The sequence below is a fragment of the Parambassis ranga genome, chromosome 2 (genome assembly GCF_900634625.1).
Source record: "Parambassis ranga chromosome 2, fParRan2.1, whole genome shotgun sequence".
In the NCBI taxonomy this organism is placed as follows: Eukaryota; Metazoa; Chordata; class Actinopteri; family Ambassidae; genus Parambassis; species Parambassis ranga.
In genome coordinates this window covers 3,608,484-3,621,284 of record NC_041023.1, presented here as the reverse complement: position 1 = coordinate 3,621,284, position 12,801 = coordinate 3,608,484, and the positions used below count along the sequence as shown (strand labels likewise).

The window sequence follows — 12,801 nt, the reverse complement described above, 5'->3', positions numbered from 1 at the left end:
AGTTTGATTGCCTAGCAACGGCAATCAAACTAATAAACTAAAAACACAAATGCAATGCATGATAGGTAGTTTTTAAATGTCAACATGTTTACATGTCTCCATGGTGATGTGAAGTGCTTTGATAACAAGAATTCCTTTCACAGTGTGTCTTTGAACTTATGTTATATACTGAGAGGAGAGGCAACAAACACAGAGAAAATATAAAGTCTGCAAAGTCAACATGAACGTGTACACAGATCTCCGTGAGCAGGGGCTGCTCTGCGATGCTGTCATCAGAGTGGAGGATCATGACTTTCCCATCCACAGAGTCATCTTGGCGAAGTACACTTACTTCAGGTGAAGTGATTATCTCAATTTTAAATGAATGTGTTAGTAACCTTTACATAGGGAGACAAAAACAAGGATTTGTTGTAGTTTATGATGTGAGTGTTTGGAGATTATTCACTGCAGTCTTGTTTTTATAGCTTACAGTGTTTCAGTGTGTTTGCTGATATTGTTGTGATGATTAGTCAACTGCTGGGGAAAATGTTGTCAGCCTGACCTCATAAAGAAAGCAGCAGCAGTCCTTAATGTTTGAACATGACAAAAACAACCGGTGAACAAGTGTGTGTTAATCTGCTGGCCCCAGGTGGGACTTGGATCGTAGACGTCACTAGCCCTATTTTAGGGGGGCTTCAGCCTCCCTAAAATAATCCAAAGCCCCCCTATAATTTGCGGCAATATTTTATTTATTATTATTATTATCTTGATTATTTCGGAGTTGACCACGTCGTATACGACATGAGAGCATATGTCTTACAAAGTCGCTCATACATTAGGAAAGTAATAGCTAGAGACGTTCTGTTTCTTTCCTCGAAAAGAGGACACTTCAGGCATGTCTGTGTGATGTAGACTGGCTGTATTATTCTACGGGCAAGTCAGTGTCCAATCGGACCATCGAGCGATATCACAAGGGGCTCAAATATCCAATTGTAGAGCCTTGTGCCTCTGACGTGGTGTATCAAAGATGTCTTCTGAAGACAAGAGAAGTATCTCCACTAACTAGCTGAGTCGTCTACACATCTGAAAAGCGGCCCTGAACGCAATAATAGACGCATAGCGGACTGTTATCTCAGCCGGAAGGTGCATTGTTCTGCATACCCCTGTTATTCACTGTTATTTCTTACTGGAAACTTTTATTTGACTTATTAGCGGTGCTATGTTTTGTTACGCTAACCCGGAAGTTACGTCAAAGACGTTCCGGATGAACAGGGGAGCTCGCTCTCAGATGCTCACAGTAAACAGCGCTTCTTTCATGTAGTGCAGCTTCATTTTTCAACTTTTGCCACACAAATATTGCAGGGACAAAAGAGACATTTACAGCGCGACTATTTCTGAAAGAATAAGAAAAGATTATAGACTGAGATGCTGTTTCAGAGTCACTGGCAGAAGACTTTTCCACAGATGAACAGCTGGATTGGTGGTTGATAGGTGCAATATTCACACACCACACTATACAATAAATTACTTATTTGTTCTTTTGATGCACTATGTACAGGCTTCTACAAACCACTTCTACCTCCACTCATCTGTGCAGTAATTGTTAATCTGTAAACTGTTTTTTGAGTGTATTGCATAATATCGGTAGTTTAATTTATAGCCCCCCCTATCTGTCAACCCTAGTGACGTCCATGACTTGGATGATAGGACATGTTTGACATGTTGACATTAAAGCATCTAATAGTGATTTCTCCCTCTATAGGCTCAAACTTATGTTATCTTAAACTTAAACTTGATGTATAGTTTAGAAGTCATAAGTGAATTAGATAATGTTACAGCAAGCAGATTTAGACCTTTAACTAGACTGTTGAATAAAGTTACCCATAAATCCACCAGTGACGTAGTGACTCATTTTCGTATCTGTTTTAAAAACTGAAATGCATCAAAGTGGTGTATAATGTTGTGGCACTTTTTCTGTGTCTTTCAGAGCTCTCTTCACACGCTGGTCTGAACATGACAAGAAAGTCTACATTATTCCTGACCTATCCTCAGACATGATGGAGCTCATCATTGAGTTTGCATACACCGGCTCTGTTAATGTGACTGAGTCCAATGCACGGAGGCTTTTCATGGCAGCTGATTACCTCAATATAGTGAAGCTGGTGCAAATATGCTGCAACTTTTTTGAAAAGACGCTCTGCCCAGACAACTGCATCGGCATCTGGCAGTTCACAAAAACCTACCACGCCCCTGAACTGCACCTCAAGGCTTTCCACTATGTCCTCAGTCACTTTGGGGAAGTGGCTTTCGGCGAAGAGTTCCTGCAGCTCTCGGCCCAGGATGTCAGTGACATCATCAGCAGTGACGACCTCAATGTGAGACAGGAGGCAGCTGTGTTTGAGGCCATCATTCGGTGGATCACACATGAACCTCAGGAACGAGAAGGATACGCAGATCTTCTCTTGCCAAAGGTACTTTATATTATACATTATAATTTTCCCTTTATAGGTTAATCTATTTCAAGACAGTGACTGAAGCCAACCTCAGCCCAATAGAGGGTTATCAGTTATTAGATGTGCTCCATGTCATGATGATGGCCAGTACAGCCATCCTTTACCCTTTTATAGGCCAGAAAGTGCAATATCATCTATTCTGATGAGTGATAAATAGAAAGCAACACAGACTACCTGAGTGACGCATTGTGCTCATGTGCATGCTGGTCTTCTGGGTGACTCTGAAAATGGAGAATTTATGCAAATCATCATCTTTTCCAAAACCTTACCAAGCATTTGTGGCGTGACAACCTACCTATGAAAGAGCAAAACGTGAAAATATAAGAAAACGAAACAAAAGTAACAAACCTCCGGTTAAAGCTGGGCGCTGGCACAAGCATTTATAATAATTTATCAGTATTAGTACAAGTACATAAACTAATAAGAAACATATACATGTAATGCTGGCTATTTGCATAAGCTTTGTGTGCAGGTCAATGCAACTCAGACAATCAATAAGCTGATAATACTATGACAGATGAAGCTACCTTCATCTAAGAGTAATGAGAGGAATGAAAAAAAATATATTAAAGAGCTCAGTCCATCTGACTGACTGCCATGATGTAGAACAAAGAGAATGAAGACCTCGTTTGTTCCGGTTGCTAATAGCATTTCAAATAACTGACCATTATATTATTATTATTTTACTTGTTGTATTTATTGTGATGTTCTGTATTAAGAACCATGTTTTTTATGTATTTTTATTTATTCTGACACAGACTGTTAAGTTATATCCTCTTTATTCTCTGTATTGTTGTAGGTCAGGCTGAGCATGATGCCTGCAGAGTACATACAGAGTCACGTGCTGTCCAATCGGCTGGTGACAGACAACTTGAGGTGCCAGGCCATGGTCTCTGAGGTCATCGAATCCAAAGACAGAATCCTCAGTCGGCCTCGTCTGCCTTCTGCCATCCTATTGGCCATTGGAGGCTTGACCAGCAGCATGGAACTAACTAATGTAATTGAGGCATTTGACGTCCGTGCAAATCACTGGCTGAACATAACAAACCTTTCTGAGGATCCTCGCAGATTTCATGGTGCAGCCTACCTCGGTGGGTATGTCTACTGTGTTGGTGGCTTTCCCAGGGCGTTGATGGTCACCAATAGTGTGCGCAGGTTTGACCTGAGCACACAGACATGGCGAGAGGTGGCACCGATGCACTATTGCCGCAGTCATGTGAGCGTGACTGTGCTGAATGGGTGCATCTATGCCATGGGAGGCCATGATGGGCACACAAGTCTCCGCTGTGCTGAGTTTTACCAGCCAGAAACCAACCAGTGGCTTCAAATTGCACCCATGCATGAGCAGAGGAGCAACGCCAGCTGCACAGCACTCAACGGCAAGGTGGGTGGAACACAATAGAACATACCAGAGAACAGAAAGATCTGTTTACAAAACACTGCTGCCAGTTTGAGCCAACAAAGATGACAATTTCTTATTGTCCCCCCCACCCCCCCTTTTTGTATTCAGATCTACATATGTGGTGGATATGACGATAATGGGGAACTAGAAACAGCAGAGTGCTACAACCCAGAGACCAACCAGTGGACCCTGATCTCTCCCATGAGCAGCAGGCGTAGACAACTAGGAGTCATTGCATACAACAACCATGTTTATGCAGTAAGTGCATGAAAGAAATGTGTGACCAGCTTTCATCAGCGGTTTAAAGCAGCTAGTTTTTTATGTGACAGTTGAATTGATAAGTGATGCATCTTCATCTCATCTTTGACTCCAAAGGTTGGTGGCTTCGATGGAACAGCCTATCTGCAGACTGCTGAGGTCTACAACCCTCACACCAACACCTGGCGCAACGTGTCCTCCATGATGACCCCCCGCAGCTGCTTTGGCATCGAAGTAGTTGAGGACCGGCTCTTTGTTGTCGGGGGCTTCATAGATTTGGACTACACCTCTAGTGTTGAGTGCTATGACAGTGAGACGAATGAGTGGTCTCACGCCTGCGACATGGACGTCGCCCGCAGCAATCTGAGCTGCTGTGTGATTTCAGGTCTTCCCAACATGGCCGACTACACCATCCCTCGTGATTCGTGATTTCTGTAAATCTTGTATAAATATGAATGAATGAATAAATGTAAATAATGATGTAACAATACTGTCACAGTACCTGGCTGTAAATGTATATCATCTGTTTATTCCACTCTTATGCAATCTGCATGTATAAGATAAGATAAGATAAGATAAGATAAAACTTTATTAATCCCGAAGGAAATTCTTGTGCCAGAGGTATCAAGTTACAATAAATGCAGTTAAGTACAGAGTATAAGAGTATAAGTGTCACTATAATCCAAAAAGAGTACAGTACGCGGTATGAGCACAATATATGATACATGGATACAATATGGAGATGTAAGGTGCTAAGTAAACATAATATAGGAATGACAGTGATGCCTGACATGATTATCTAGCGCTTCTCCCTACAGAAAGGGGAGGAGTTATACAGTCTGATGGCCACTGGCAGGAAGGACCTCCTGTGGTGTTCTGTGCTGCTCCTCGGTAGTCTCAGTCTACCGCTGAATGTGCTCCTGTAGGACAGCAGTGTGTCGTGTAGGGGGTGAGACGTGTTGTTACAAATACTGAGGAGTTTTCTCAGTATCCTCCTCTCCGTCACCTCCACCACAGACTCCAGCTCCACTCCCAGTACCGAGCCAGCCTTCCTAATGAGCTTGTTGAGTCTGTTGGTGTCGGCCGTCTTCATCCTGCTGCCCCAGCACACTACAGCGTAGAAGATGACGCTGGAGACCACCGAGTGGTAAAACATCTGCAGCATGGTCTGGCAGACGTTAAAGGACCTGAGTCTCCTCAGTAGATACAGGCGACTCTGTCCCTTCCTGTATATTGCCTCTGCGTTTGTGGACCAGTCCAGTTTGTGGTCAATGTGGACACCCAGGTATTTGTAGCTGTCCACAATGTCCACGTTGGTACCCTTGATGCTGACCGGGTTAGGGAGTGTCTGGTGCTTCCTGAAGTCCACCACCAGCTCTCTTGTCTTTGTGACATTCAGCTGCAGGTGGTTCTGTCCGCACCACTCCACAAAGCTGTCCACCACACTCATATACTCCGCCTCCCGACCTCTGCTGGTACAGCCCACAATGGCAGAGTCATCCGAGAACTTCTGCAGGTGGCAGGACTGTGAGCAGTGTCTGAAGTCCGATGTATAGAGTGTGAACAGGAATGGAGACAGTACCGTGCCCTGGGGTGCCCCCGTGCTGCTCACTATCGTGTCCGAGATGGTGTTCCTCAGCCTCACAAATTGTGGTCGACCTGTAAGATAGTTAGTGATCCAGGTGACCAGTGGGGTCTCTACCTGCATGTCCAGGAGCTTCCTATTCAAAAGGGCAGGCTGCACGGTGTTAAACGCACTGGAAAAATCAAAGAACATGATTCTAACAGTGTTACCTGCCTCCTCCAAGTAGGTGTGTGCTCTGTGCAGCAGGTAGATGATGGCGTCCTCCACTCCAATACGGGGCTGGTAAGCAAACTGCAGGGGGTCCAGCGATGGTTCCACAACAGCACGCAGGTGTTTCAGGACCAGCCTCTCCAGAGACTTCATCACATGTGAAGTCAGAGCAACTGGTCTGTAGTCACTGTGTGTGCTTGGATGTTTGGTCTTGGGCACAGGAACAAGGCATGTTGTCTTCCACAGGGCAGGGACAGTCATCAGGCTCAGACTCAGGGAGAAGATGTGCTGGAAGACCCCACACAGCTGTGTGGCGCAGTCCCTGAGTACTCTGGGGCTGAGTCCGTCCGGTCCTGCAGCTTTTCCCGGTCATAGTCGACTGAACTCCCTCCTCACATCTTCTGTGGTGATGTCAACTGTGGACACAGAAGAGCAGAGAGAGAGATCTGATGGGGGAGGGTGGGGGGTTGTTAATGGAAGGTGGGGTAAGGGGGGCAGGGTGATGTTATTGATGGGGAGGTGAGACTGGTTAGTATGGTTAGGGGGAGGGGGAGGAGGGGGAGGAGGAGGTACATTGTTGTTATTGACAGGTGTTAATGGTGCATCACAGGGAGGGGGAGGGGGAGGGTGGTCAGGGAGTGGACTATCAAAAAAACAGGTTCAGCTGGTTGGCCTCCTGCAGATCTCCATCCATCAGCTGGTCAGAGATCCTATTGTGGCCGGTGATGGTTCGCATGCCACTCCATACCTCCCTCAAGTTGTTCCGGGCAAGTTGGCTCTCCAGCTTCCTCCTGTAGCTCTCCTTGCCCTCTCCAATCTTCTCCTTCACCTCAGCCTGGGCCCTCCTCATCTCCTCTCTGTCTCCACTCAAGAAGTATGATGTATGTTTTAGGCTCGCAGTTATGCCGTACACATCTGGATTACTAGACCTGTCCCATCCACCATTCAGTATGGTGCTGTTTGGGACCATGAGCTCTCTCTCACTTAGTGTCAATTACCTTTGAATTATAAAATGAAGCACTTTCTCCTTGGTAAAAGGAGTGTACCATTAAAACACTACTATTCATGTGCAGATCAGTTATCTGAACATCATGAAACAATTTTCAAAGTTTGACAGGCTAAGTTTATTTTTTACCTAATGGTCGCTCACATCAAGCAGCTGTGATAGACATTTTTTAAAATAACAGTGTACGACTTTACAGTTTTGATTTACTCTTGCTGATTTCACCGTGTTATGTTGAACCACAGGAGGCGGCTGCTTTCAGAGACTTGGCTCTAAACTCCCCCCCTTTACCTATTCAGCAGCAAACAGCAGGAGCTGACAGACAGCATTGGCAACTGCCTGGTGAACATATGGAACATTTTGCAGCTAGATATAGAAACCAAAAAAAAACATAGAGCCAAAGGAGAGTGGGCTTACGTTCACCAGGTGGACAGAGACACAGCTCCAAATGAATGATGTTCCAAAACAGCTGGCTGTGTAAATAAACAACTGTTTGCTATCAAGTTAGAAAAAGATGATAATGGCATTGTTGTGCTGACAAAAAGGGCTTAATTTAAGAGAATATGACTCCTTCAAAGCTGCTTCACATACCATCATATTTTTCATTGGAGGCCTTTATGTACAGCATCAACATATTTTTCATATCAATGGTTATAATAGTGATAAGAGACAGAGCCTGCTGTCCTTGACAAATAAATTCCATTAAATTCTACGAAGTTCTGCTGTGTTTGGGACAATATTAGTGCTTCATCACAGCTTTTAACCTGGAACTGTTGTGGATGTCACTTCTGTTCTCTGTTTTTGTTTTTTCTTGGCTGCCTTTTTAGGGCCAGAGCACCGAGTGGTGCGAAGGCCCTATTGTAATTGTAGGTATTATTATTATTATTTGCACCTCTAAACTGCCCTTTTTCGCCCCTTTGCCATGCCCCAAAACTCACCAAATGTTACACACTCATCAGGGGTGGCGAAAATTGCAATATTTTGTGGTCGCTGGGGCAAAATGGCTCTACAGCACCCCCTTGAAATTTTCAAAACCCCTGCACTTTGGCATAGTTTGACATAGCCGCACGAAAATCAGTACACATGTTTATCATACCCAGACGCACCAAAAAGTCTCCTGAGACCATGACCTTAACCCAACAGGAAGTCCGCCATCTTGGATGGAATATGGCGATTTTGGCGATTTACACCATCGGTATGCGAGCGAACTCCTCCTAGAGCTTTCACCCGATTGACCTGAAATTTGCTGGAGGTCACCTAAAGGACCTGCTGATCAAAAGTTATCAAAAGCTTTTCTCTAACTTAATGGGCGTGGCCTCTGTGGCTCGCCAAAGTCTGGCGACAATTCACGATTTCGCCATAAAAATTCGAATGTGTGTTCGCGGGGGTGTGTCCTAGCAACTGGTGGGGGTTGCGTATTGACAACAAATTTGTCAATATATGTAAACTTTTTTACACATATTGACAGATTTGTTGCACTGACACATCTCTGCTTCTGCCGGCTTTTTCCCACCGTTGGCAAAATCGCCGCAGCTCGTGGGGGGAGCGGGTGAGAGAAGGGACAGCGTAACGGGGAGGGGGCGGTCGCGCGGAGGGCAAGGGCCCGATCATCGCTGCTTGCAGCTTTAATGTTATTCTTATTTCCTGATTGTATTATTATCCTTCCTGCCCTGACCTCTTTTGTATGTGTCTCTTCCTTACCTCCGCCATGTGTTCATTGTGTGGTCTTGTCCTTCCTGTTTTATTTTGAAGTCCTGTCCACCTTGTGTCTCCTCTGTTATTTACTTCCTCCTGTTTCCCGCCTCTGTGATTACCTGCTCCTCCCTGATTGTTTCCACCTGTGTCTCTTTTTCCCTCCTCTTCTTAAGTCCTGTGCTCCCCTTTGTCCTCGTCAGGTCATTGTTCTTGTGTTGTGGTTGCTTGCCGTTGTGTCCTCCCTGTCGGTTCTTCCTCCTGTTCCTCTCTTTGGATTTATTTTGGTTTGGTTAGTGTTTTTCTTTGGTTTCATTTTGTACTTTGGGTTTTTCTTTTGGAGTTCATTCTGAGGTTTTGTTCCCAGCCTCTTATGTAGTCGAGTCCTGACTTTGTGTTTTTGACCTTGGCTTTTAAAATAAAGCTCTCCTTTTGTTGGATTAGCACTACGCTGCATTCGGCTCCTCTTTAATCACAAACATTACAGGGAGGTCCAGAGACACAGATCTTAATCAGACACAAAGAGACACACTTAAAAGTAATTCCCTGTAATGTGTCACATGGGTGTCACCACTGCTGCCACTAGGAGATCCCAAATGAATGTGACATCACTGCTTCCTGGCCGTTTCCAGCCTGATCCACAGGATGTGTGTACAGCTGCTTTTAATGTGGTTGTTTTCAAAATGTCAGGTCATTATTCTGCCCAAAATGTAACCTTGAGATATATATATATATACACTCAACAAAAATATAAACGCAACACTTTTGTTTTTGCTCCCATGTTTCATGAGATGGACTTTTATTGTGGGCAGTTTAAGGTACACCTGTGCACTAATCATGATGTCAGATCAGCATCTTGATGTGGCACACCTGTGAGGTGGGATGGATTATCTCAGCAAAGCAGAAGTGCTCACTATCACACATTTAGACAGATTTGTGAACAATGTTTGAGAGGAATGGTAATATTGTGTATCTGGAATGAAGTTTAGATCTTCAAGTCCATCTCATGAAACATGGGAGCAAAAACAAAAGTGTTGCATTTATATTTTTGTTGAGTGTATATATACATATACATGTTTAATTATTGTTGTGTAGTGTCACTAGGGGGCACCAAGGTTATTTAGGGAAGCACTAGACACAGGTAGACCAGAATGCACCTGGGTGGGAAATGGTTTTTTTACCAGCACAGGAGAGACAGCAGGGAAAAAGTTTGTCTGCCTGAACATGGACAAAATAAACCTGCCATCAAAATGATTTGAAGAATGGACATTGAGTTTTTCCTGCCTGCGTAAACCAAATACCCACGGTGCACAGAAGTGATTATTTGATTAAGTTGATCATTTTTCTTTAGTTAAAGTTTCAAATATTTGTGACAAATAGTCACTACAATGTAGTAGTAAATAAACCGGAAGGAACCTTTCCTCATAAGCACCCCTGTTTCCACTCGGACACTCTAACAGTTCAAACCGCACCACAATCGGGTGTGTGTGTCCACCTTCTGTCTGCTCAGCTGCAGCTCCTGTGTCTCCTACACACACACACACAATGGACAAGGTGATCACATAAGACCACGTGAAATCACATCAACACTGAGACCTCACTTGAAGTATGGATTCCTGCACCTTCCTGAAGGTCAACACAGAAAAGTGTAAGAGGAGCTGCTGTCATGGTTACACCAGGCTGTACCTGTTCCAGGCGCTCCTGAATGAGGGCGGTCTGCCTTTCCAATCTGTGTTTAACATCAGCCAGACAGGCTTTGTGGATTGTCGCAGCCGTATTGAACCAGGAAGGGAGCAAGGGGGTCCTGCTGTAACTTCTCCACCTCCACCTGCGCCTGCAGCTGCAGACAAACAGCTTAAACACTGAGTTAGTCTGTGTGTGTGTGTTTCTGCATGTGTGTGGGCAGGCACCCCCCTCCCCCAGATGATGTCCCACTCACAGCCACAGGACTCCAAGGTCTTCACCGTGGCATCATCCAGTCCAGCAGCACCAAGGACTCCTGCTCAACCAAACATTTATATATGTTCTTTGTAAATAGTATTTTCTCATGATCTTTTATAAATAATAAATTGTACATTTTCATAATGCCCCCTGGTAAATAGTTAGAAATGTTCAAACTGTGTCTTTGTAAATATTGTACATAACAGAACAATAAATGATTTACCGTTGTCACTGAGAAGTTGTTCAAAAGTTTACTTAAATTATAAATAGGTAATGAAACACATAATGTAACAAGGTTAGAAGAGTTTAAGAACACAGAGACAAGAACAATTTAATAAGTAACCATTTAAACAACACAGAACATAAAAATCACAGCTGTCCAACATCCTCTCAATGAGCTGAAGTCTGTCCGTTCTTTCTCTGCTCTCTCCTTCCCTCCCTCTCCAGCCTCACGTCCTCCGTTATCAATTGTCAGGTTTCATCTGTTTCCCTCTGCTCCTCCTACAACAAAATGACAATTCAATTCAGTTTTATTTATATAGCACATATTACAATCAGACATTGTCTCAAAGCGCTTCACAGGAACCCCCCTAAGAGCACTGTGGCAAGGAAAAACTCCCTTTAAGAGGAAGAAACCTTGAGCAGGACCCGTCAGCTTAAGGGGGAACCAGTCCTGCTGCTAGTCAGAGAGAGAGGAGAGAGAGGATGAAGGAGAGAGAGAGAGGAGAGAGAGAGAGAGAGAGAGGAGCAAACATGATACAGTACAGAGCAAACATGACAGCAAGATGAAACAGTGATTATATTGTAATAGATATCTATATATATCGTCAGTCCATAAGTAGGAATAGTAATTTGGTAGCAAAGATGAGCAGCAGGGGCTAGTGAAGTCGATGAGCACAGGACAGATCAGGGGCCAGACTGCAGGTCAGTATGCAGGTCTTGAGACCTGCAAAGAGAGAGAGCGAGAGCGAGGCACAAAACTACGAGGAAGCCAGTAAACACAGATTATGAGACGATATTACCAGTAGGAGCCAGACTAAGGAGAGTAGAGGAGAGGTCAGAGGGTGAGTTGGAAACTGCTCAGTGGATCATGTTTGTGCCCCCCGACAACGTAGGCCTAGAGCAGCATAGCTGTGCTACACACTAGGTCTAAGGCTAACTGTAAGCCTTACTAAACAGAAAAGTTTTAAGTCTAGTCTTAAAGGTGGAGGCAGATTGGTAACTGGTTCCATAATTGTGGTGCCTGATAGCTGAAAGCTCGTCCTCCCATTCTACTTTTATGAATCCTAGGAACTACAAGTAAACCTGCACCCAGAGATCTGAGTGTCCTATTAGGAACATATGGTACAATCAGGTCCTGCAGATACAATGGAGCAAGTCCATGAAGAGCCTTGTAGGTTAGAAGAAGGATCTTGAAGTGTATTCTTGAGTCCACTGGGAGCCAGTGAAGAGACGCTAGAACAGGAGAGATATGATCCCTTTGGTTGCTTCCTGTCAGAACTCTAGCTGCTGCGTTCTGGATCAGCTGCAGACTGTTGATGGAGAAATGTGGACATCCTGACAATAAAGAGTTGCAGTAGTCCAGTCTTGAAGTGACAAAAGCATGGATGAGCTTTTCAGCATCACTCTGAGAGAGGATGCTCCTGATCTTAGTAATATTACGCAGGTGAAAGAAAGCGGTCTTGGAGACCTGCTTAATATGAGAGACAAATAACACATACAAAGGCTGAAGGATGTCACAGGTGGCTGTAGCATCGACTGTGCAGTGTGCACAGAGTTTCTGAATGAAGGAATTCTTCCAACAAATCTGTTGTCATGTGGATGGAAGGCCAAAACATGTATGTGTATAAATTGAGTAATGCTGCCTCCTTGTGGTCAAAACTCATTTTTAGCCACTTTGTCATTCTAATCCCATCTTCATGCCCGCCTCGTCTCCCTGCAGGCTTGCTGCTTCCTGCAGTTTCCTGAAACAGCAACAGAAGAGTTGCAGTTGGAACTGATTGATCTCCAATGTGACATTGTCATGAAGGAGAAGTTCAACTCTGTTAAACTGGATGAGTTTTATGCTTCATTAAGTGCAGCCAAATTTCCAAACATCCAGAAGATAGCACAGAGGAGAGCACTAGTGCTGATCCGGCCCGTGTGCAAAATTTTAAAAGTCAATGTGGCCCCTGAGCGAAAAAGTTTGCCCACCCCTGATCTACACGATATTTGGCAG

At 44.3% G+C, this 12,801-nt stretch overlaps 1 protein-coding gene across 1 annotated transcript; it reads left to right on the top strand.

Annotated features, from left to right (window-relative positions):
• Nucleotides 1–229: 229 nt before the first annotated feature.
• Nucleotides 230–5,388, top strand: LOC114432189 (kelch-like protein 10; the record flags this gene model as incomplete). Its single annotated transcript, XM_028400047.1, has 6 exons — nt 230–336; nt 1,967–2,450; nt 3,292–3,876; nt 4,003–4,152; nt 4,270–4,570; nt 5,363–5,388. Coding segments are annotated over exons 2-6 (1,479 nt in total), but the record flags the coding sequence as incomplete, so codon positions are not given.
• Between the last annotated feature and the right edge of the window lie 7,413 nt (nt 5,389–12,801).